Raw genomic sequence first — 26054 nt, forward strand, 5'->3', positions numbered from 1 at the left:
GGGTCATTTTCCTAAATGGTGCTTTTCCCTTATTTTGTCTCCAAAGCTCTCAGGTGAGTATGTAATGTTTGGTTACACCCGAACTTAGCCTTGCTTACTTGTTTATGCAATAAATATTTCATTTTGTTTAAGCAACAAGTTTTATTTTTTCGAGTCTTAAGTATTTAGGTAGATTCACATCTACAGTATATCAAGATGCTTTTTATTAACAGTACTTCTATGGTAGTAAAATTTCATAATTGAAACTATTCTCGTACTTCACTTACAACGTTTTAAAATCAAACTGATTGATTAAATATTTTCCAAACTGCGCTGCTTATATATGTATGTATGTAGTACTCAGCTGGTTTCGACACAACTCTTCTCGCAGGGTCTAGAGGTGAATAGTTTCAATGGAACTAACGTCAATTGGCATTAGTTCTCTTTCGGGTTTGGAATTAATGTCATTGATACTACTTAACGTGATACTACTTAACGCCACCAACGCAAAGAGAAGCTGGCAGTAATAAGGCTGTGAATTGCTTTGCGGTTGTTAGACCGTCCAAAAATTACTGTGGCTAATGTATCTGGCGTTGAGTCAGCTAAATTTTCATTTTATATTATGAAAAGCATACCGGGCAGATGTTGTTCTCCTCTAACTGTGGTATATCTCTCTCTCTTACCCTCCCTCCGCTCTCACCCCGTTTTCTCTATCCTTTTATTCAGTTAATTTGTCTTTACGATCAGCATACAAATAAGCATAAAAAATATATTGAAGAATTAAATCTCATTAGTGCACAAAAATAGAATTTTCGTTTAGGAATTTTAAAATTTTTAAGTATTTTTAGAGATATGCCATTTATGTTGCAATAACATGGCAACATACACAAACATGTACCTACATAAGTACATACATACATTTGTTAAGCTGATATGAAATGAAAATATTGTAACGAATTTTAGGGAAATTCCGCTTATTTTAAACTTTCTGTTAACGCTCGAATCAATAAACTGTTGAATAAATAACTTCCATATTCAGTAATGCAAAATGGTCTTTATTAGACTACTTTGATAGTACTTCACAATAACACTTATACTTCACAACTAATTGCGTGTTTAAATCAAACTGCTTAGTCATGCCTCAGCTTGCTCTGCTTTTATACTCTCGGTTTCCTCGTTCACCCATTTCCCCAAAGGTCTAGTAATTTCCTGAACTTCATGCTTGGTTACTAGCTATATACATGTATGTTTGTAGTTTGTATCCATATGCGTGTGCATATGTGATTACTACTTCGGCTGATGATGACATGCGTTTGTGAGTATCTCTCTGCTGCCTTGTATGTATGTGTTTAAATGATTATTGATCTGTATACGTACATACGAGTGTCTGCTTAGTATCGGCTTAGTGATGGTAGTATCGCTTAGTGATGATAATATTCGTCACAATATATACATTAGGGACGGTTCTTTCCCTGTATATAATACTGGACCGCTGAGCCCGCCTTGTCGGGCAGGTGGTCGTACGACCAAGATGGACGACTCATTACCTGATTGTAATAAGGACGATGTAAAGAGGAGGACTGAGTCGCAATCCAACGACGACAAATACGAACTAAGCGATGCGTCGGACTCGAGGAGCGAGAGTAGTGCTGATTCAATGAACTCCGTGTTGGAGAAGCATACAAATGAAAATGGAGTAGAAGAGTGGAGAAGGGTACGGAGCAGAGGAAGTAAAAGAGCTCTGTCGCAGTACCGTGCAGCACTAAGAATTGTACAACGCTTGGGAGCAGTGGTCGACCCAATAGAAGTGGAGATCGAGCACTTGGAATGGGCCCATGAAGCGGTAGAAGTAGGTCGAAGGCAGTTCAAAAGGCTTGCTGCGAGAAACCCTCGGTTCTGCAACCGGTACGAGGAGGAAGAAGCGTCGAATAGCAGAATGAAGATGCAACGTTCGGTGGAAGGCGACAAGCCTGCTTTCAAGAGGCAGGAAGGACCAAGTCCTAGAGCCGCGAGGCAGGGCAGTCGTATAGACAAGACAAGTAGGCCCAAAGCTGTAAGACAGATGGGCTCCAATAGCGAGGTAGCAACTACCTCGAAAGCTGCGAGTCAGAGGGAAGTTCCAAATACGGAAGTAGGAGATACGCCAAAGGGAGATAACGCCAAGACTCCGGCTTTCTCGGAGGCGCTGAAGGGAGTTAACGCTAAGACTCCGGCTTTCTCGGAGCACGATTGAGGTGGTGGATAAAGCACAAATCCCACGGTACCAAAAGTTAAGGTATGGATACCATGCGTGATGAAGTCGGAGGATACACTGCGACTTCTGCAGAGTCAGAATCTGAAAATACCGACAGAGGATTGGAAGGTACTTACTGTATCTCGGCCTACCGAGGATGGTCAGTTCTACATCTTCCAAATAAACAAGCAGGCGGAGGATATTTTGCACACGCAGCTTGGCAAAATGTCCTTTGGCACCGGCAAAATTTACATGCGACTCAGGAAAAGAAGTCCCGAGAATAAAAGCCCTAACACGCTAGAGGTGGGCGAAGTCGGAAAGGACCTCAAAAGCATAAGACAGGTGGAGGCCCCCAACGTCACCACGAACTTGCTAGAAGAGGACCAACCGCTAAATGGTGCTGTGACTCGCACAGAGGAACACCCGGCACAACAGTCACGAGAGGCTGGACGGGGCCTCGAAAACTCTAAACCAAAAGGGCAAGGGGAGGACGATGACGTCAAGACGAAGGTGCTGGAGCGGGACAAACAGCCCAATGGTGCGAGTCCTAGAGATAAACCTCCAACACAGTAAAGTGGCGTCGTTTGACGTGGCGCTGATCCAGGAGCCGTGGCTCTCATCGGGAGGAAAGGTTTCTGGACTTAGCGCGCGCGGGTTTGGCGTTTACTACGCGCAAACGGAAGGACGGGTGCGAGCTGTAGTAATAAGGAAACAGCTGCATTCATATATGCTGCCTAATTACACCCCTGAGGATCTCGTAGCGGTGGCCGTTGAGCAAAAGAATAAGCAGGCATTTATCCTGGCATCCTGCTACATGGCCCATGCTGCGGAGGTTCCACCGATGGAGTTCAAAAGGCTAGTACAGGAGGAAGGGCGCAAAGGGCGGTTGGACATAGGCGCAGATGCAAATGCGCACCGCAATGCGTGGGGAGGAGCAGATACGAACGAGAGAGGCGAATCTCTATTTTGTTACATCCTGCAAACCAATTTGCAGATAGCCAACAGGGGAAATTTCCCTACATACATTGGTCCAACATCCAGCAATGTTCTGGATATTACATTGAGCTCCGAGCGTGATATATCAAGGTATGATTGGATAGTTCTTGATAGACCATTCTTCTCCGACCATGCGTATATCACCTTCAGCATCTCCCTAAAGAGGGTAGAGAAGGGAGGAACCTTTAGAAACCCTAGGTCAACGAAATGGAATAAATTCCAGAAACATGTAGAAACAAAACTGGGATACCAAAGGCGGGGAAGATCGGTCACGTGTATCCCAAAGACTTTAGACCCATTAGCTTAACATCATTTCTGCTCAAAACCTTAGAGAGGCTGATAGATGTGTACATAAAGTCCAACGTGGATGTAAATTGGAGCTCGTCTTACATAATGCCTCAAAAAGATATAGTCAAAAGATCGAGCAAAATATGTATAAATTGAGGTGGCAATGATAAATATACATTTATTTCAACACTTTTACTTTACCGATTATATCGAAATTTTAACAAAATATAGAGATATATGCAACCGTTAGTTGTGTAAAATTTGTTTGAAACACGAGACCCGGTTTTGTAGATATCGGTAAAAATATAAAACCGAATAACCGCCAAATATTTTTTACTGCAAAGTTTGCAACACATTTATTTTAACACCTTTTTACCGATTCTTTTGAAACTTTAAAAACATATAGATATGTTAACGACGTATGTTTATGTAAAAAAGTTTTAATACCCGAGATCCGGTTTTGGAGATATTGATAAAAATATAAACCCGGAAAACCTTAATTTTTTTACTTTAAACACTTTTTAACCGACTGTGTTGAAATTTTATCAGGATGTATATGGGGTATTCCATCCCATTTCGACCAATTTTGAACCCGACCCCTTTAGAATTGGCTGAAAGTTTTTCTTCTTTTTCTAGCTTACGAAAGACGTTTTTCAGATTTTTTTCATCCAACTCAAAAAAAGTTATGAATTTTTAAAAAACACCGTTTTTGTTTTCAAAATGCTATAACTTTTTCAAAAATTGACCGTTTGGGATCGTTTTTTTTTTAAATTTGTTTTTAAATGTACTTTTCGGAAAAACTACAAAAAAATGTTTAAAGTTTTTTTTTTAATTTTTCAGTTTTTCGAGATTTTTGGAATTTCGCCATTTTTTTTTTCTCATAAAAAACTTCAATCAATTCTGCAATCATCCCCACTAATGCCGGAGTGGGCCGATTTTTTTTTATTTAATTGAAAAAAAAATTTTCAAAAATAAAATTTTTTTTATCAATATTATTTATATAACAAAAAAATGTAAGAAAATCATTTTTAAGTATTCTTTTCTTTATATATTATGGTAATCTACGATTAAAATAACCAGGATTAATGACTGACACAGTAAACATGTAAGTTTTCTAAAAATAATGTAACAAAATGTAAAGAAAAGAATACTTAAAAATCATTTTCTTACATTTTTTGTTATATAAATAAAATTGATAAAAAAAAAATTTTTATTTTTGAAAATTTTTTTTTCAATTAAATAAAAAAAAATATAAAAAAAATCGGCCCACTCCGGGATTAGTAGGGATGATTGCAGAATTGATTGAAGTTTTTTATGAGAAAAAAAAAATGGCGAAATTCGAAAAATCTCGAAAAACTGAAAAATTAAAAAAAAAACTTTAAAAATTTTTTTGTATTTTTTCCGAAAAGTACATTTAAAAACAAATTAAAAAAAAAGATCCCAAACGGTCAATTTTTGAAGTTGGATGAAAAAATTTGAAAAAATTCTGAAAAACGTCTTTCGTAAGCTAGAAAAAGAAGAAAAACTTTCAGCCAATTCTAAAGGGGTCGGGTTCAAAATTGGTCGAAATGGGATGGAATACCCCATATATCTATGTGGGGTATATTTAGGTAAAATTTTGTTGATACCCGAAACCCGGTTTTAGAGATATCGGCAAAAATTTGAAACCGGGTAACCGTCAAATATTTTTTTACCTGCAATATGGATATCAAACAAAAGGTATTTGAAAGACATTTAACTTACTTTAGTTGTCATATCGATATTTCCACATCTTAAGGCTATTACATGAAAAAAGTAATGTAAGCACAGAACTTCATTAAAACATTAATATTGTACACAGAGCAAAGTTAATTGATTTTTAATTTTTTTTTTTAATTTTTGTACTAAATTTGTGTTTCTTTTCATTTGCTTTTAAATAAAACCTGATTTAAAAAAAAAAAAAAGAAAATTTTCTACACTTGCATGCTCCTGAAAAAAAATTAACGCAACCAAGCGCTTCCACTTTTTTGCCTCTACCTTCAAAACTGAAAGGGGCACATCGAATTTGAAGCCATAGGTATTTTTAGTCCCTGATATGCTATTATAGTGCATAATCCAAATTTCAATACTCATTTGCCTCAAAAAGATATAAGCAAAAAACTGTCAATAATGAAAATGACAAAAAAGTATCGCTACTTTAATTGATGATAGTTTTGAGTATTCGAGCGGCACATTAATTTTACTCATACTTTTAAAATCTCCGTCTCAAAAACAATATCCAATTTAAATTTCATAGCGTTTCAGCGACCTGATGAAATAATAAAGGTGATGTCAACAACATAACCTCACTTTTTCGGCAGCTTTATTTGCCAGTATTTACTTGTACTACAAAAGTACTAAATTTTTGTTACTAAATTTTTCATACACATTTCCTCAAAAATTAAGTTTTCTGGAAAATTTTGTCTAGAATCTTTTGGGGAATACAAAGTTACATTTATTTTTATGTTTAAAAAATTCTGATAGCGGCTTACATAGTTATTATATTTCTAAACGTATGGTAAAATCTACTCCGATCGTAGTAGAATTCAAAGGCAGTTATGTTTGATAGACAACCCTCTAAATTATGCATGCCGAACTTGTCAGAATATGGGAAAACGTCAACTGGATAAGAACACCTGAATATTCATTTCATCATGTTTCAGCGATGTCTCAAAATTTTATCGAAAAAATTCAAAAAAAAAAAAAAAAAATGAAGTGTATCGCTTGAAAAAGTGTAAAAGTCTACGTCTTTTACGTTTCGAAGTTCTGCAAAAACTTACTATCAACTTTCTTGATTTTTAAAATCATCAGATCGGATAGTTAAAAGGTCAAACTTAATGTTATTGTACTTTTTTCTGGCTTAAGTTATTTGCCCGTGATTAAAATCCCAGTATCCAAAAATTTAAAAGTTTTTGGGATTTGCCCATGTACATAAAGCAGGATGTGTGTTTGTATGCTGTTTATGGATTTCAAAACCACTCCGCCGATTATTCAGATTTGCAGGAAAACTTCACAGCAATCCGGAGAGTTTTCCCGTGTTCCTAACAAATTCTATTCATGGTTTGATTTGCCTGAACTGTGTTATAAAGGTAGCCCTTTGCCTAGATTAGTATTTACTACACAACAATAACAACTGGGACTTTTATCTGGAATCGGGACTGGGAGGGGGCGTGGGACTGGGACAAGAACTAGGATTGGGACTGGAACTGGGAATAAGGGATGGAGAAGAATAAGAACTAGAGAGAGGAGTAAACAGGGATGGAGAAAGAGACTGACAAAGAGATAGAGATAGGCGAAGATAGAGAAATAAGGATTGAAGTGGAAGTTATGAATGGAAGTTGTGGAAAATACTGAGAGGGAGAAAGAGACGCAGAAAAAGAGATAGGCAGAGAGAGGAGTTAATAAAAGAATAAAGGAAAGGGGAAAAGAGAGCAAGAGGTAAAAACTTCTTAAAATTTATGCAGATCGACCAAAGTTAGGGCAGACCAACGTCTGCTAGTAAATATATATTGCTTAATATAACGGCTACCAAATTATTAATAGCTACATACATTTTTATGTTCATACCTACAAAAAATGTCGGTAGCGTGTTCAAACCCAGCTTATGAATAACCAAAATAAACGCTTTTCTTGTGTTTTTGAACTTTTGAGCTTAGGATTAGTCATGCTTTCCACTCGTCTACTATTCGATGAAATAGTGCAACTATACCTTTATTCGGACATATACTCAAATGTATGTAGATCTACGTATGCACATACTTATGGGTATGGGCGGCTTCTTCTTCTCGTAGTAGTTATTGGTATATACTCTTGGAGGTGTATGATTTAGGCTATTCACATTGTGTTTTTATACTCAGCTGAGCAGAGCTGACAGAGTATATTAATTTTGTTCGCACAACGGTACCCCGTAACGGCATAAACTAATCGAGATAGATATAGACTTCTATATATCAAAATGATCTGGGCGAAAAAAGAAATTCATTTAGCCATGTCCGTCCGTCCTTCTGTCCGTAAACACGATAACTTGAGTAAATATTGAGGTATCTTAATGAAATTTGGTATGTAAGTTCCTGGGCACTCATCTCAGATCGCTAATTAAAATGAACGAAATCGGACTATAACCACGCCCACTTTTTCAATGTCGAAAATTTCGAAAAACCGAAAAAGTGCGATAATTCATTACCAAAGGCGGATAAAGCTTTTAATGCCATAAGTCGAACAAAAAATTACCAATCTTTGTGAAATTCGGTAAGGGTATCGCTTCTATGACGATAACTGTTTTCTGTGAAAATGGGCGAAATCGGTTGAAGCCACGCCCAGTTCTTATACACAGTCGACCGTCTGTCCTTCCGTTCGGCCGTTAACACGATAACTTGAGCAAAAATCGATATATCTTTATTAAACTTAGTTCACGTACTTATCTGAACTCACTTTATTTTGGTATAAAAAATTGCCGAAATCTGGCTATGACCACGGCCACTTCTTCGATATCGAAAATTACGAAAAATGAAAAAATGCCACAATTCTATACCAAATACGAGTATGAAAAAAGGGATAAAATATGGTAATTGGATTGGTTTATTGACGCAAAATAAAACTTTAGAAAAAACTTTGTAAAACGGATGTGCCACATACCATATTAAGTAGAAGAAAATGAAAAAGTTGTGCAGGTCGAAATCAAAAGGCCTTGGAATCATGACAGGAATACTGTTCGTGGTATTACATATATAAATTAGCGGTACCCGACAGATGATGTTCTGGGTCACTCTGGTCCACATTTTGGTCGATATCTCGAAAACGCCTTCACATATCATATACGACTAAGGGCCACTCCCTTTTAAAACCCTCAGTAACACCTTTAATTTGATACCCATATCGTACAAACACATTCTAGAGTCACCCCTGGTCCACCTTTATGGTGATTTATCGAAAAGGCGTCACTCCCTTTGAAATACTCTTTAATACCTTCCATTTGATAGCTATGTCTTACAAACACATTTTAGGGTTACCCTAGGGTCATTTTCCTAAATGGTGCTTTTCCCTTATTTTGTCTCCAAAGCTCTCAGGTGAGTATGTAATGTTTGGTTACACCCGAACTTAGCCTTGCTTACTTGTTTATGCAATAAATATTTCATTTTGTTTAAGCAACAAGTTTTATTTTTTCGAGTCTTAAGTATTTAGGTAGATTCACATCTACAGTATATCAAGATGCTTTTTATTAACAGTACTTCTATGGTAGTAAAATTTCATAATTGAAACTATTCACGTACTTCACTTACAACGTTTTAAAATCAAACTGATTGATTAAATATTTTCCAAAACTGCGCTGCTTATATATGTATGTATGTAGTACTCAGCTGGTTTCGACACAACTCTTCTCGCAGGGTGTAGAGGTGAAAAGTTTCAATGGAACTAACGTCAATTGGCATTAGTTCTCTTTCGAGTTTGGAATTAATGTCATTGATACTACTTAACGTGATACTACTTAACGCCACCAACGCAAAGAGAAGCTGGCAGTAATAAGGCTGTGAATTGCTTTGCGGTTGTTAGACCGTCCAAAAATTACTGTGGCTAATGTATCTGGCGTTGAGTCAGCTAAATTTTCATTTTATATTATGAAAAGCATACCGGGCAGATGTTGTTCTCCTCTAACTGTGGTATATCTCTCTCTCTTACTCTCCCTCCGCTCTCTCCCCGTTTTCTCTATCCTTTTATTCAGTTAATTTGTCTTTACGATCAGCATACAAATAAGCATAAAAAATATATTGAAGAATTAAATCTCATTAGTGCACAAAAATAGAATTTTCGTTTAGGAATTTTAAAATTTTTAAGTATTTTTAGAGATATGCCATTTATGTTGGAATAACTTGGCAACACACACAAACATGTACCTACATAAGTACATACATACATTTGTTAAGCTGATATGAAATGAAAATATTGTAACGAATTTTAGGGAAATTCCGCTTATTTTAAACCTTCTGTTAACGGTCGAATCAATAAACTGTTGAATAAATAACTTCCATATTCAGTAATGCAAAATGGTCTTTATTAGACTACTTTGATAGTACTTCACAATAACACTTATACTTCACAACTAATTGCGTGTTTAAATCAAACTGCTTAGTCATGCCTCAGCTTGCTCTGCCTTTATACTCTCGTTTCCTCGTTCACCCATTTCCCCAAAGGTCTAGTAATTTCCTGAACTTCATGCTTGGTTACTAGCTATATACATGTATGTTTGTAGTTTGTATCCATATGCGTGTGCATATGTGATCCAACGACGACAAATACGAACTAAGCGATGCGTCGGACTCGGGGAGCGAGAGTAGTGCTGATTCAATAAACTCCGTGTTGGAGAAGCACACAAATGAAAATGGAGTAGAAGAGTGGAGAAGGGTACGGAGCAGAGGAAGTAAAAGAGCTCTGTCGCAGTACCGTGCAGCACTAAGAATTGTACAACGCTTGGGAGCAGTGGTCGACCCAATAGAAGTGGAGATCGAGCGCTTGGAATGGGCCCATGAAGCGGTAGAAGTAGGTCAAAGGCAGTTCAAAAGGCTTGCTGCGAGAAACCCTCGGTTCTGCAACCGGTACGAGGAGGAAGAAGCGTCGAATAGCAGAATGAAGATGCAACGTTCGGCGGAAGGCGACAAGCCTGCTTTCAAGAGGCAGGAATGACCCAGTCCTAGAGCCGCGAGGCAGGGCAGTCGTATAGACAACACAAGTAGGCCCAAAGCTGTAAGACAGATGGGCTCCAATAGCGAGGTAGCAACTACCTCGAAAGCTGCGAGTCAGAGGGAAGTTCCAAATACGGAAGTAGGAGATACGCCAAAGGGAGATAACGCTAAGACCTCGGAGCACGATTGAGGTGGTGGATAAAGCGCAAATCCCACGGTACCAAAAGTTAAGGTATGGATACCATGCGTGATGAAGTCGGAGGATACACTGCGACTTCTGCAGAGTCAGAATCTGAAAATACCGACAGAGGATTGGAAGGTACTTACTGTATCTCGGCCTACCGAGGATGGTCAGTTCTACATCTTCCAAATAAACAAGCAGGCGGACGATATTTTGCACACGCAGCTTGGCAAAATGTCCTTTGGCACCGGCAAAATTTACATGCGACTCAGGAAAAGAAGTCCCGAGAATAAAAGCCCTAACACGCTAGAGGTGGGCGAAGTCGGAAAGGACCTCAAAAGCATAAGGGAAAAAAGACAGGTGGAGGCCCCCAACGTCACCACGAACTTGCTAGAAGAGGACCAACCGCTAAATGGTGCTGTGACTCGCACAGAGGAACACCCGGCACAACAGTCACGAGAGGCTGGACGGGGCCTCGAAAACTCTAAACCAAAAGGGCAAGGGGAGGACGACGACGTCAAGACGAAGGTGTTGGAGCGGGACAAACAGCCCAATGGTGCTGCGAGTCCTAGAGATAAACCTCCAACACAGTAAAGTGGCGTCGTTTGACGTGGCGCTGATCCAGGAGCCGTAGCTCTCATCGGGAGGAAAGGTTTCTGGACTTAGCGCGCGCGGGTTTGGCGTTTACTACGCGCAAACGGAAGGACGGGTGCGAGCTGTAGTAATGGTAAGGAAACAGCTGCATTCATATATGATGCCTAATTACACCCCTGAGGATCTCGTAGCGGTGGCCGTTGAGCAAAAGAATAAGCAGGCATTTATCCTGGCATCCTGCTACATGGCCCATGCTGCGGAGGTTCCACCGATGGAGTGCAAAAGGCTAGTACAGGAGGAAGGGCGCAAAGGGCGGTTGGTCATAGGCGCAGATGAAAATGCGCACCACAATGCGTGGGGAGGAGCAGATACGAACGAGAGTGGCGAATCTCTATTTTGTTACATCCTGCAAACCAATTTGCAGATAGCCAACAGGGGAAATGTCCCTACATACATTGGTCCAACATCCAGCAATGTTCTGGATATTACATTAAGCTCCGAGCGTGATATATCAAGGTATGATTGGATGGTTCTTGATAGACCATTCTTCTCCGACCATGCGTATATCACCTTCAGCATCTCCCTAAAGAGGGTAGAGAAGGGAGGAACCTTTAGAAACCCTAGGTCAACGAAATGGACTAAATTCCAGAAACATGTAGAAACAAAACTGGGATACCAAAGGCGGGGAAGATCGGTCACGTGTATCCCAAAGACTTTAGACCCATTAGCTTAACATCATTTCTGCTCAAAACCTTTGAAAGGCTGATAGATGTGTACATAAAGTCCAACGTGGATGAAAAGCTGCTCTCCACAACACAGCATGCGTACATCAAGGGCAAGTAGGTAGACACCGCATTGCATAGGGTGGTAATAAGCATAGAGAAATCCCTGGAATATAAGGAGTATGCTCTAGGAGTCTTCTTGGACATTGCCGGGCTTTCAATAATGTTGCAAAATGGGCGATTATGGATGGTCTTAATTACATTAAAGTACATCCTGCATTAATCAGATGGATCGGCTGCATGTTAAATTGCAGAAAGATTACATTACAATGGGGATTGTACGAGGCCACGAAATCAGTGGACAGGGGCACGCCGCAGGGAGGGGTGCTATCACCTCTGCTCTGGACGCTGGTCATCAACCAACCGCTCAGGCAATTCGATGAGGAACCCTTAAAACTTACGGTTTACGCAGATGACGGTGCAATTGTCATAAGTGGAAAGTGCTTCCCAACGACTAGTTTTTTGATGGATCGGGCGCTTCGGGATATTCATACCTGGGCATCTAATGTCGGGTTGAAAGTCAATGCGGAGAAGACGGATATGGTCTTGTTTACAAAGAGGTACAAGGTCCCAAATTGGACCAGGCCTAAGTTAGGAGGGGTGACCTTAGAGGAGAAACCTTGCACAAAATATCTATGAATCTCCTAGACAGTAAGCTGTCATGGAAGCTCAACGTGGAGGAGAGAGTCAAGAAGGCCTCAACGGCACTCTATGCATGTAAAAGAATGCTGGCGTGTACGTGGGGCCTATCGCCCTCTCTTTCTCATTGGCTTTTTACAGCGATTGTAAGCCCTATTCTATACTATGGAGTTCTTGTTTGGTGGAAAGCCACACAAAAAACAACATACCTCAAAAAATTAGAGGGGGTATGCAGATTATCGATGCTTAGCATTACGGGAGCCCTGAAAACAACCCCGACGGCTGCACTGTATGCCATTCTGCACATTCCTCCTGTAGACCTGGTAGCAAAGAAGAAAGCATTAACGACCGCAACCAGGCTCGGTGCTTCGGGGCAGCTTGAGCGCCGACCATATGGCCATAGTAGTATAGCGTCATCAATCACAAGACGAACAGACTACCTGATTCCCTATCTGCTCTTCGAGGGAGATCTTAAGGCCACAATAGAGGTGGACGGTTGGCGCAAGGGTGCGCAAATGGCGGACGAGGCAATACATGTGTACACCGATGGTTCCAAGGTAGTGGAAGGAGTAGGGTCTGCGGTATACTGCGCTGATCCGAAAATAAGCAGATCCAACAGGCTGCCGGATTACTGCAGCGTTTTCCAAGCGGAAGTATTAGCCGTAACCAAAGCAGTAGAAACCCTGGAAGAGAATAGTTTAAGCTGCAACCGTGTTAACTTTTATATTGACAGTCAAGCAGCAATTAAGGCAATAATCTCGCATAGCACAGCATCTAAATGCGTGTTAGAGTGTAAGCAGTTTCTGGAGAGAATCGAGAAAGGGAGAAGCATTCATCTATATTGGGTCCCTTGGCATATGGGAATAGATGGGAATGAAAAAGCGGACGAACTAGCTAAAAAGGGCGCATCCCTTGAAGCTTGCTCCGTAGACGTCCCAATTAGATTGGGCGAGAGCGCAAGCGATGGCGAGAGGTGCACATGATCGACCACGCGGGAAACGCGTGAGTTCAAGTACAGGGCTGTAAAGTGTCGAAGGTTATGTGTAGGTCTTACAACCTTAGACTAACACAGTTGCTTCTATCATTAAAAAGAGGACTGTAGGCTCACGACGGGTATTCTGACTGGACACTGCCTTCTGGCGTCACATGCCCTTAAGTTAGGCTTGGTCAGTGATAGCAGATGTAGGAAGTGCGGGTGAGAGAAGGAAACGATCGAGCACGTTCTGTACTCGTGCCCTGCACTTGCCAGGCTAAGACTCCAGCTATTAGGAGTGATACAGCTGTCAGATCTAGAAGCAGCAAGTGGCTTAAGTCCTAGGAATCTTCTAGTATTTGCCAAGAGGACGGAGTTATTTTATAACATAGGTTCTGGTTTTTGATAGGGTTTTTCAGTTTGGTCGTTAAAACAAACTTCTGGTAACACTACGGACTCAATCAGTCTACTTGAGGTCCTCATGGAGGGGGGTCAAATTTATTGTTGAAAAGGCACATCCATTTGTTAGAAAATTTTATATCAAAATTTTTTCACTTGATTAGGGAGGCTCGAAATTAATTTCAGACCTATGGTCCCATGGACAATATTACTCGGTATGAGCCATAGATTCAGGAACTGGATTTGCACCTGAAGTTTTTTTTCCCCCATACAATTTGACCGGCCCTAATATACATACATCCATATATACCTATAAATGTACTCCCGAAGTTAAATAACGCTAGGGAATGCTATGTAGGTACGTATGACGTGTAAATATTTCAAAGTTTTACTGCAAAGAAGAAATATTCCAATAGCTCTATACGTTTTGAATTTATAGCTGTGTAAACGAAATATTTGAGATTTTTTACTGTAGAAGTGTTGTTTTCAGGTAATTTTTATCTCCGTAAGAACCATCCTCGTACTTCAAGGAATATTCTAAAAAAATAATTAACGGAACCGCTCTCGAGATTCGCGATTAGCACCAAATTCCGCGGCTTATTTTTATATTAAAGATTAATACAATTTTAAGATATTTATTCGCATTAATCTCTTCAAACCTTTAAAGAGCGCCACAGGCGAACATTTAGAATAAAAAATCTCGCGATTTCTACTCGTATTGTGTATGATACTGTTACAAATATTAGCATTACGGTTCATCACTATGCTGCTCCTAAATAAATACACAACAATAAAGCAAGCAGCCACACCTATGTACATGTAAACATCAAAGCAAGCAGCCACATTACATACATGTCACCAGCGAAGCTAACAGAAAAGTAGGCAGCAGCTAAGAGCAGAATTTATTACTCACACATACACACGCATATAACTAGAAGACAAAACGTGAATATCAGATACATACAGGAGAAAAAAAAATGAAGCAGCTTTTCGCGAAAAATTTACCCTAGGAGAAATATTCGAAGGAGGCAACAGAGCAGCGCAAGCTGAGAAATAATCAGTTTGATTTTAAACGCTATAATTGAAGAAAGTGTGTTTTTTTAATTGTGCTAGGCCACAGTTGAGTTGTAAATAAAGGCAATTTTGCCATACTGAATATTTGAGTTATTTATTCGACACTTCAGCGATAGCACAAGGTGTATAATTATCAGGAATTTCTCAAAATTCGTTACAATACGATAATAATATATTTTTCGAATTTACTTCCAAAGTTTATTAAAAAGCGCCGATTGGGAAAATTTGGATTTAAAAATTGCGTGATTTTTAATTCCAAATTTTCTATCGAAATTTTTTTCGAAGTTTACTCTTGAAGCCCTTAAGGTGAATATTCGCAAGGAATGCAAGAACCTATCGACCGAAATTCTGACAAGAGTGATCGAACTATGCAGGTTAGGTTAGGTTAGGTTTGACGGTAGCTACCCTGATAGGGGAAGCTCACTTGGACAACATAAAGGTCCGTTGTGACACCACATACAATACAATAACGATGACGTAGATATAGCCATTTAGAGAATCGTTGGGCAGCAGCGATAAAGTTCCGAATGATACCGATATCAATCTTGAATAAATCCCCGGGAGATCCGAGTGAGTCACGACGGAAGTACTTTCGCGTAGTTCTGGCAAAACTGGGCAATCAAGCATAAAGTGATTTGATGATTCCACCTTATCATCATCCATACAGCTGCAGCTGGATGGAGTTTCCAGTATATTGAGACGTACCGCATGGATACCCATGGGACAGTGCTCTGTCAAAACCCCAATGACCATTGATAGGTGAGCCTTAGTGAACCCAATTATTTCGGCAGACCTGCCATCCACTTTCGGACAGAAAGATCTTGCAACCCTGCAAGAGCTGGTGTCCGAACAACGTTTGCTGAGCTGACTCGAGGCCCAGCTATGGAGAAGTAAACTACAGGTGGCCAGCGGAATCCCGAAATCCCTACAGCCATCTTCATCCGGTTCAGTTGTACCGATGCGGGCTAAGAGATCCCCTTGATAGTTGCCCGAGATATCACTATGGCCCGGGACCCAGATAATCTTAATTATAAAATAGTTCGATGCAATCGCAAGCGAGGTCAGGCACTCCCGGATCACCCTCGATCGCACTGTAGTTGTACTCAAGGCCTTGATATCCGCTTATCAGAGTAGATGTTGAATTCCCTAACTGTAGTAGCACTGGATAGCATTTCATCCACCGCATCCTTAATCGCAGCAACTTCCGCTTGGAATACACTGCAGTGATCAGCCAACTTAAACTTGCGACTTACATTTAGCTCTTGACAAAATACCCCCTACCAACTTTTTCGTCCATCTTCGACCCACCCGCGAACAAGTTAACCGGTCCCCTGCCCCAGATGAATCCTCTTCCCTATTCCTCTCTCGGGGGAATGACTGGGGTGAAGGTTGTATAGGGAGCAGTTATCGGCATACAATAGTCCGTCCTGCCCGGGATGAAGTCGAACACAGTAAGCAGGCTAGAGTGCCCGAAGTCATAAAGCCCATATCACGAAGCCTGACCAACGACCGGGCCGCGGCCGCCTATCCCGCAATATCTACTGGATGTATGTTCAGCGTGACATTCAGTGCCAAGGTAGGTGTTGTTCGGGGAGCGCCACTGATACCGATCAGCGCCGTCCGTTGCACTGACACTTATATTTTGGAGGTGATCGCAGTGTCCAGTGCTCCACCAGCCCAGCACCCCATAGAGAGGGATCGGTTTGACAACCATCTCTTATAGCCAGTGTACTACTCCTGGCGAGAGTCCCCATCCGCGACGGCAACCCCCCGACGGGTTTCATCGCGCCATGTTGCCAGGTCGCAAACCCAAATCATCCGGGTACCCCAATGCTTGCCCAAGGACGCCCAGTCCCAGGGCCACAACAGCATTTGCGTCCTGGCTTTCCTCAACCCAGGCGCAGTCACCCGTCACTTACCCCCAGAGTGGCGACGTCTCCCCCTATGCACTTCAGAATATTCTGCAGTTAAACTGTAATGGACTAACTGGGAAGATTACGGAGATAGTCGATTTCATGAAGCGGCACAACATCCGCATTGCTGCGATTCAAGAGACTTAACTCACAGCAAGATCTGCATTGCAGACCTGCTCTGGGTATAATGTCCACAGAAAAGATCGCGAGAGCGGAAATGGAGGCGGCCTCGCGTTTATCATACACCACTCTGTGCAATATTATATATTTGATCCTGGCATCGACCGCAGTGACAATGTCTTAGAACGTCAAGGCCTATCTGTCCGGTCAGGCGATGCAAACCTAGAAATCATCAACATCTACATCCCGCCTGCCACCTGTTGCCCCAGTGGATACCGCCCTAATATCAGAGCCTTACTCACTGGCAACAATCGCATTATCTTAGGCGATTTCAATCCCCATCATGATCTATGGCATTCAAATTTGCGGGCGGACGGTAGGGGTCAGATGTTGGCGGATCAAATAGAAGAAACGAAGTTCTGCACAATAAACGGAGACGCCCCCACACGTATGGTAGGAAGCTGTCACAGTTCGCCAGATATCTCAATCGTGAGCGCAGAACTCGTAAACTGCGTCAACTGGCAGCCGATGGTAACATTGGCATCCGACTTCATCGTCACCGAAAAACGCACTTTCATAAACTTTAAAAAAGGAAAGTGGGAAGAATATAAATCTTTTACAGACAACCTCTTTGCTGCCCTCCCTATCCCGACTGATGCCCGCCAAGGGGAGCGTGCCTTCCGCAAGGTCATTGAATCCGCCTCGGCATGTTTCATTCCCGCCGGGAGAATTCCCGTAATCCGGCCCCACTTCCCGCCGGAGGCCGCAAACTTAGCGAGAGAACGTGACCTTATAAGACAGCTTGATCCAGGCGACCCCCAAATAAGGAATATAAACCAACGCATCAGATTGCTTGTGGATGAACACAAGCAGGCGAAATGGGAGGAGCACCTAAGAGGTTGTAACCTCTCTACCGGTGTGGGTAAACTTTGGTCCACCGTAAAGTCCCTATCGAATCCGACTAAGCACAAAGACAAAGTTTCCATCGCCTTTGGTGACAAAGTGCTGTCGGATGCGAAAAAATGCGCGAGCGCTTTCTGCCGACAATATATAATGCATTCTACGGCCAACAAAGATAGACAGAGGGCCAACAGACACGCACATAAACACAAATTCAGCGCGTCACCAATCACCATCACCGCTAAAGAGGTTGAGGACGCCATTGGTCGCGCTAAACCATCCAAAGCAGTGGGCCCAGACGGCATAGCCATGCCGATGCATAAAAGCCTAGGGAAAGAGGGTTTCAAATATTTAGCGCAGGTCTTCAACCTGTCTCTTTCCACCTTTGTCATACCCGAGAAATGGAAAATGGCCAAGGTGGTCCCGCTACTAAAGCCTGGTAAACCAGCTAACATAGGAGAGTCGTATCGTCCGATATCTCTCCTATCGCCAGTAGCAAAGACGCTTGAAGCCATTTTGCTCCCTTATTTCCAAGCAAATTTGCAGCTAGCCTCTCATCAGCATGGCTTCAGAAAACTCCATAGCACTACCACCGCGCTAAATGCCATTAGCACCCAGATAAATTGCGGTTTAAATCAAAACCCCCACCATAGAACAGTACTCGTAGCGCTAGACCTATCAAAAGCTTTTGATACGGTCAACCATGGCTCGTTACTGCAAGACCTGGAAGGGTCTACCCTTCCCCCATGTTTTAAAACGTGGACCGCAAATTATCTGGGTGGTCGGCAGGCATCGGTGCAATTTAGAAACGAAACATCAAAACCAAGGAGAATTAAACAAGGGGTGCCACAGGGTGGTGTCCTATCGCCACTTTTGTTTAATTTCTACATCACCACCGGAAGGAGTCACAATCGTTTCCTACGACGATGACTGCACAATAATGGCCACAGGCCCAGGCCCAAAGATCGATGAGCTATGCAATAAAATAAACGGCTACCTCCCTGATCTCTCCAGTTTTTTCGCCTCGCGAAACCTGGCATTATCACCGACTAAATCTTCCGCGACCTTATTTACAACATCGACGTCCCAAATGTCGACCGTTTTGAACATCCACATCGATGGCAATACGCTACCGACTGTCCTACACCCCAAAATCTTGGGTGTGACGTTTGATCAGAATCTACATTTTGGTGAGCACGCAGCCGCAATTGTTCCGAGAATTCAGAGTCGTAACAAAATCCTCAAATCCCTCGCTGGCAGTACCTGGGGAAAAGATTAAGAAACGCTCATGACTACATACAAAGCAATTAGCCAGCCGATTACGTGCTACGCGTCACCCATATGGTCGCCAAGCCTAAAAATTACTCACTGGAAGAAGCTACAGTCCTGCCAAAATACTGCTCTCAGAATTGCCACGGGCTGTCTTCTTATGTCCCCAGAAAACCATCTGCATAATGAGGCGAGAATACTCCCCATCAGGGAGAGAAATGAGATGCTGACCAAACAGTTCCTGTTGAGTACCCAGAAACCTGGGCATCCCAACAGACATCTGATTGATGAACCAGCACCGCCTAGGGGCTTAAGGAGTCATCTCCGTAAGCATTTTGAGGAAATACGGCACCTGAGAACCCAGCCGTATGATGCGAAAAAACATAAGCAGGTGAACTCCACAAACAGGCGTCGGACCTTTATGCCGGGAATTGCCCGGTGAATCCAGTACTCAAAGAAAAGTATCCAAAACTCGCGGAAGAGGAACGCATACTCCCCAGGGAAACGCGTGTCACTCTTGCTCAACTTCGTTCTGGATACTGTAACAGGTTAAACTCTTACCTATCCAGAATCAACCCCGACATACAAAATGTATGCCCCGCTTGCAATGTGTCCCCACATGACACCAACCATCTCTTTAATTGTAATGTGGAACCAACGCCTCTAACACCCCTTTCCTTATGGTCCACCCCTGTTGAAACAGCAAGTTTCCTTGGACTCCCGTTAGAGGATATTGATGACAATTTGTGATCGGTCGCGGCAGTTAGGTGGGGCGAAGCACTGCTACAACAACAACAACAACAGAGTCCCCATCCCTTTCCGATAGCCCCCTGCAGCAGTACAAGGCAACCGCTGCCTTCCTGGCCCTCTCTTCCACATTGGTCTCCAGGACAGTTTCTTGTCCAAAACAATCCCCAAATATTTAACCCTATCAGAAAGTACCAACGGTACCCCTCCAGTCGAGGGAGTTCTGAAATCGGGCATCTTATATCTCCATGTAAAAACAGCCAATTCCGTTTTTCCCGGGTTGACCGCCAATCCACATGCTTCAGCCCACCTAGCCAAAGTATTCAGGTAGCACTGCAGAACATCGCGCATGGTGCCCAGAAATTTGCCCCTGACTAGGATAGCGAGGTCATCTGCACAGGCAACCACTCGACAGCCATTGGCTTCCAGCTCCACAAGAAGCCCGTTGACTACCACAACCCAGAGCAGAGGAGATAGGACACTGCTCTGTTGCGTGGTACTACACGCCTTCCTCTAAATTATGACCCCTCCCCACTCCGCTGCGGCAATTATTAACGATGAGAGACTAATTGGCCTGAAATCCTTAGCTGATACATGAGAGCTTCTGCCGGCCTTCGGAATAAAGATGACCCTAACCGTGTGCCAAGACTTCGGGATATACCTAAGCCTGAGGCAGTTAGTGTAGGTGATAACCAACCAGCAGCCGGAAATCCCCAAAGAGTTTTGCAGTTGCGCAGGAATGATGCCATCCAGGCTCGGGGACTTATAGGGTTTGAACGAATTTATAGCCAAGGTTATTTGACTTTCCCGTAGTGGAATGGCAGGCATTCCTGCATGGCCAACGACCGCCGACCATGCAGGCGAAGATACCTGCGCAACTGGGACATCGTGAAAATGATTATCCAATAGAAGCTTTAGGGATTCCTCGCTACTGATCGACCAGTCCTCACAATCATCACTAAGATACCCCAGAGGGGCGGGATTCCGAGAGAGTATTTTTCTAAGCCTCGCGGATTCATTGCAGCCTTCTACGTTTTCGCATAAGCTTCGCCATGAATCTCGCTTGGCTATCCTTATTTCATATTTATAATTTATAAATCCCCAGACTTATAGAGCTCCCAGTCCGAGGGTAATTTACTCCTGGCGCTGTTGAAGAGCCGCCTACTGGACGCTCTTAGGTCGTCAAGAGAATCAGACCACCAGGGCGGCTTGCCCTTCCCCCTGTAAGTTTTCAACCGACAGGACAGTTGAAAGGCGCTATTGCTTGCCGAACGTCTATCTCAGATTCGGACAGGTCCGAACTAACGGCAAGCGCCGCAGGCAATAGCTCTCCCAGCTTCCTACATTACAAGTCCCAGTCAGTACTTTTACTTACTTACTTACTTAATTGGCGCTTAACCGTTTAAACGGTTATGGCCGTCCAACAAGGTGCGCCAGTCGCTCCTTCTCTCTGCCAACCGGCGCCAATTGGTAACACCAAGTTTAAATCGTTTTCCACCTGGTCCTTCCAACGGAGTGGGGGCCGCCAAAGATGACTTGATAAAAACTCACTCATTTTTTTCGCTCCCACAAGGGATTTATCTCAAATTTGTGCTGGCAACAATCACAGATAAATCCCTCGCGCCAGCTGAAGCGGGTGCCAGAACAAAAAATGTGCCAGCTAAAACGAAAAACGGGCCAAAAATTTCGGTAAACTTTTGTTTGACCTACAACTGTAGAAATACTTTCAAAAATTATGGTAAAAATGATAAAAATACTTGTTTTAGTGTAAATATTATTAGTTCGAAGGCGGAGGGTAAATATTATTTCCCATTTAAAAGTTATCACTAAAAACAGGTTTTTTTAAATATGAAGTCCCGATGCAACCAGTCCATTTTGATCACAGAATCTGGAACGTCAGACATGTAAGATAAGCCCTATCCACTTAATAAAGTTAATTATTATATCTTAGGTCCGATTTACTCAAATTTCAAATTTTGTTTTCACTGTGAGTTAAATGCGTTACAACATTTGTCTAATTAATTTAATCAAAATGTAAATTTTACTTAGATTTGTTTATATTTAACTCTAAATAAGTTTAAAGAAATTAATATTTTTCGACTATCATTTTATTAAATGACTGATACTATAAAATCGCCGAAATGTATGTCAAAAATCGCCATATTCAGATCTATTCATTTTTGTTTGGAGTGGCATCATTGACAAAAATGTGCATTTTGACTGCGCTATCTCGAAACAAAGAGTCGCAAATCCATTCATCTATGGGGGCCACCCTCTACCTCTGCTTCCATAGGCGGGTTCCGATAGACACACTTCCTTGGGTTCCTTCTTCTTCCATTCTTCCAGGGTTCCTAAAAGATATTTTACGGGGACGTACTTCATTCACCGAGAACTGAATATATCGGTTATCAGAGAAAGAATGCAGGTGGCTACTTGGTCGACATTATATTTTCGACAGTTTATCATTTAGTTGTATGTTAAACAGGAGAAGTACGACACATTAAAATAATAAAATTTCCTTGTATCATTTCGACAGTGATTCCGTGCAATCTTACTCTTTCGTACTCACAACAGATGACTCCAAGTGGCGTTTCGGTTTTTGCCGGCATGATCCGAAAACAGATTCAGCAATGGTGATAATCACATACTTGCCATGGCATGATACATTTTTGCGTTTACTGACACTGCTGGCTGAGTTACGACGTGGTGCAGCTACAACAACGAACATCAATAATACCAACGATGATTTTCGTACATTTCTCGCCGAAGCATACAACCGCGGTGTGCCCGATCCGGGTGGAAATTTAAAATTATTTTATAATGGCGGTCAAAATGTAAGTGCATAAATTTTCATACGTAAACGAAAACGTTATTGAGTTATTTGAGTTTTAATTTAAACAAGTAAGGAAGGCTAAGTTCGGGTGTAACCGAACATTACATACTCAGTTGAGAGCTATGGAGACAAAATAAGGAAAATCACCATGTAGGAAAATGAACCTAGGGTAACCCTGGAATGTGGTTGTATGACATGTGTATCAAATGGAAGGTATTAAAGAGTATTTTAAGAGAGAGTAGGCCATAGTTCTATGGATGGACGCCATTTAGGGATATCGCCATAAAGGTGGACCAGGGCTGACTCTAGAATGTGTTTGTACGATATGGGTATCAAATGAAAGCTGTTAATGAGTATTTTGAAAAGGAGTGATCCTTAGTTCCCTAGGTGGACGCCGTTTCGAGATATTGCCATAAAGGTGGACCAGGGGTGTCTCTAGTTGTACGATATGGGAATCAAATGAAAGGTGTTACTGAGCGTTTTAAGAGGGAGTGGGCATTAGGTCTATAGGTGGACGCCTTTTCGAAATGTCGCCATTAGGGTGGGCCAGGGGTGACTCTAGAATGTGTTTGTACGATATGGGTATCAAACGAAAGGTGTTACTGAGCATTTTAAGAGGGAGTGGGCATTAGGTCCATAGGTGGACGCCTTTTCGAGATATCGCCATTAGGGTGGGCCAGGGGTGACTCTGGAATGTGTTTGTACGATATGGGTATCAAATGAAAGGTGATAATGATTATTTTAAAAGGGAATGGGCTTTAGTTCTATAGGTGAACGCCTTTTCGAGAAATCCCCATAAAGGTGGACCAGGGGTGACTCTAGAATATGTTTGTACGATATGGGTATCAAATGAAAGCTGTTAATGAGTATTTTGAAAAGGAGTGATCCTTAGTTCCCTAGGTGGACGCCGTTTCGAGATATCGCCATAATGGTGGACCAGGGGTGTCTAGTTGTACGATATGGGAATCAAATGAAAGGTGTTACTGAGCGTTTTAAGAGGGAGTGGGCATTAGGTCTATAGGTGGGCGCCTTTTCGAAATGTCGCCATTAGGGTGGGCCAGGGGTGACTCTAGAATGTGTTTGTACGATATGGGTATCAAACGAAAGGTGTTACTGAGCATTTTAAGAGGGAGTGGGCATTAGGTCCATAGGTGGACGCCTTTTCGAGATATCGCCATTAGGGTGGGCCAGGGGTGACTCTGGAATGTGTTTGTACGATATGGGTATCAAATGAAAGGTGGTAATGAGTATTTTAAAAGGGAGCAATCCTTAGTTCTATAGGTGGACGCCTTTTCGAGATATCGCCATAAAGGTGGACCAAGGGTGACTCTAGAATGTTTGTACGATATGGGTATCAAACGAAAGGTGTTACCGAGCATTTTAAGAGGGAGTGGGCACTAGGTCTATAGGTGGACGCCTTTTCGAGATATCACCATTAGGGTGGGCCAGGGGTGACTCTAGAATGTTTGTACGCTATGGGTATCAAACGAAAGGTGTTACTGAGCATTTTAAGAGAAAGTGGGCATTAGGTCTATAGGTGGGCGCCTTTTCGAGATATCGCCATTAGGGTGGGCCAGGGTGACTCTAGAATGTGTTTGTACGATATGGGTATCAAATGAAAGGTGGTAATGAGTATTTTAAAAGGGAGTAATCCTCAGTTCTATAGGTGGACGCCTTTTCGAGATATCGCCATAAAGGTTGACCAAGGGTGACTCTAGAATGTTTGTACGATATGGGTATCAAACGAAAGGTGTTACTGAGCATTTTAAGAAGGAGTGGGCATTAGGTCTATAGGTGGACGCCTTTTCGAGATATCGCCATTAGGGTGGGCCAGGGGTGACTCTAGAATGTTTGTACGATATGGGTATCAAACGAAAGGTGTTACTGAGCATTTTAAGAGGGAGTGGGCATTAGGTCTATAGGTGGACGCCTTTTCGAGATATCGCCATTAAGGTGGGCCAGGGGTGACTCTAGAATGTTTGTACGATATGGGTATCAAAGGAAATGTGTTACTGAGCATTTTAAGAGGGAGTGGACATTAGGTCTATAGGTGGACGCCTTTTCGAGATATCGCCATTAGGGTGGGCCAGGGGTGACTCTAGAATGTTTTTACGATATGGGTATCAAACGAAAGGTGTTAATGAGCATTTTAAGAGGGAGTGGGCATTAGGTCTATAGGTGCACGCCTTTTCGAGATATCGCCATTAGGGTGGGCCAGGGTTGACTCTAGAATGTGTTTGTACGATATGGATATCAAATTAAAGGTATTAATGAGGGTTTTAAAAGCGAGTGGCCCTTAGATGTATATGTGAAGGCGTTCTGGCGATATCGACCAAATGTGGATCAGGTGATCCAGAAAATCATCTGTCGGGTACTGCTAATTTATTTATATATTCAATAACACTAACAGTATTCCTGCCAAGATTCCAAGGGCTGTTGATTTCGCCTTGTAGAACTTTTTCATTTTCTTCTACTTAATATGGTAGGTGTCACACCCATTTTACAAAGTTGTTTCCAAAGTTATATTTTGCGTCAATAAACCAATCCAGTTACCATGTTTCATCCCTTTTTTCGTATTTGGTATAGAATTATGGCATTTTTTTAATTTTTCGTAATTTTCGATATCGATAAAGTGGGCGTGGTTATGGTCGGATTTCGGCCATTTTTTATACCAAGATAAAGTGAGTTCAGATAAGTACGTGGGCTAAGCTTAGTAAAGATATATCGGTTTTTGCTCAAGTTATTGTGTTAACGGCCGAGCGGAAGGACAGACGGTGGACTGTGTATAAAAACTGGGCGTGGCTTCCACCGATTTCGCCCATTTACACAGAGAACAGTTAACGTCATAGGATCTATGCTCCTACCAAATTTCAAAAGGATTGGTAAATTTTTGTTCGACTTATGGCATTAAAAGTATTCTAGACACACTAAATGAAAATGGGCGGAGCCACGCCCATTTTGAAATTTTCTTTTATTTTTGTATTTTGTTGCATCATATCATTACTGGAGTTGAATTTTGACTTAATTTACTTATATACAGTAAAGCTATTAAATTTTTTGTTAAAATTTGAATTTAAAAAAAAATTTTTTTAAACAGTGGGCGTGTTCTTCATCCAATTTTGCTAATTTTTATTTAGCACATATATAGTAATAGTAGTAACGTTCCTGCCAAATTTCATCATGATATCTTCAACGACTGCCAATTTACAGCTTGCAAAACTTTTAAATTACCTTCTTGTAAAAGTGGGCGGTGCCACGCCCATTGTCCAAAATCTTACTAATTTTCTATTCTGCGTCATAACGTCAACCAACCTACCAAGTTTCATCGCTTTAACCGCCTTTGGCAATGAATTATCGCATTTTTTCGGTTTTTCGAAATTTTCGATATCGAAAAAATGGGCGTGGTTATAGTCCGATATCGTTCAATTTAAATAGCGAT

General features: G+C 41.8%; 1 protein-coding gene across 8 annotated transcripts in view; it reads left to right on the forward strand.

The window, feature by feature from the left end:
• LOC137244920 (DENN domain-containing protein 1A) overlaps positions 1–26054 on the forward strand; it is a 99091-nt gene that overhangs the window by 13958 nt on the left and 59079 nt on the right. For 7 of the 8 annotated variants that reach the window (XR_010951223.1, XM_067774679.1, XM_067774680.1 and 4 more), the window contains exon 3: positions 22319–22616. The exons of the other annotated variant lie outside the window; for it this stretch is intronic. Coding sequence is in view for 6 of the 7 variants with exons in the window: in XM_067774679.1 (XP_067630780.1) it covers positions 22319–22616 (298 nt within the window). In the remaining variant the exon portion in view is untranslated. The remainder of the gene's footprint in view (positions 1–22318; positions 22617–26054) is intronic. 8 annotated transcript variants of the gene reach the window in all.

This window comes from Eurosta solidaginis, chromosome 3 (genome assembly GCF_040869045.1).
Source record: "Eurosta solidaginis isolate ZX-2024a chromosome 3, ASM4086904v1, whole genome shotgun sequence".
NCBI classification, from domain to species: Eukaryota; Metazoa; Arthropoda; class Insecta; order Diptera; family Tephritidae; genus Eurosta; species Eurosta solidaginis.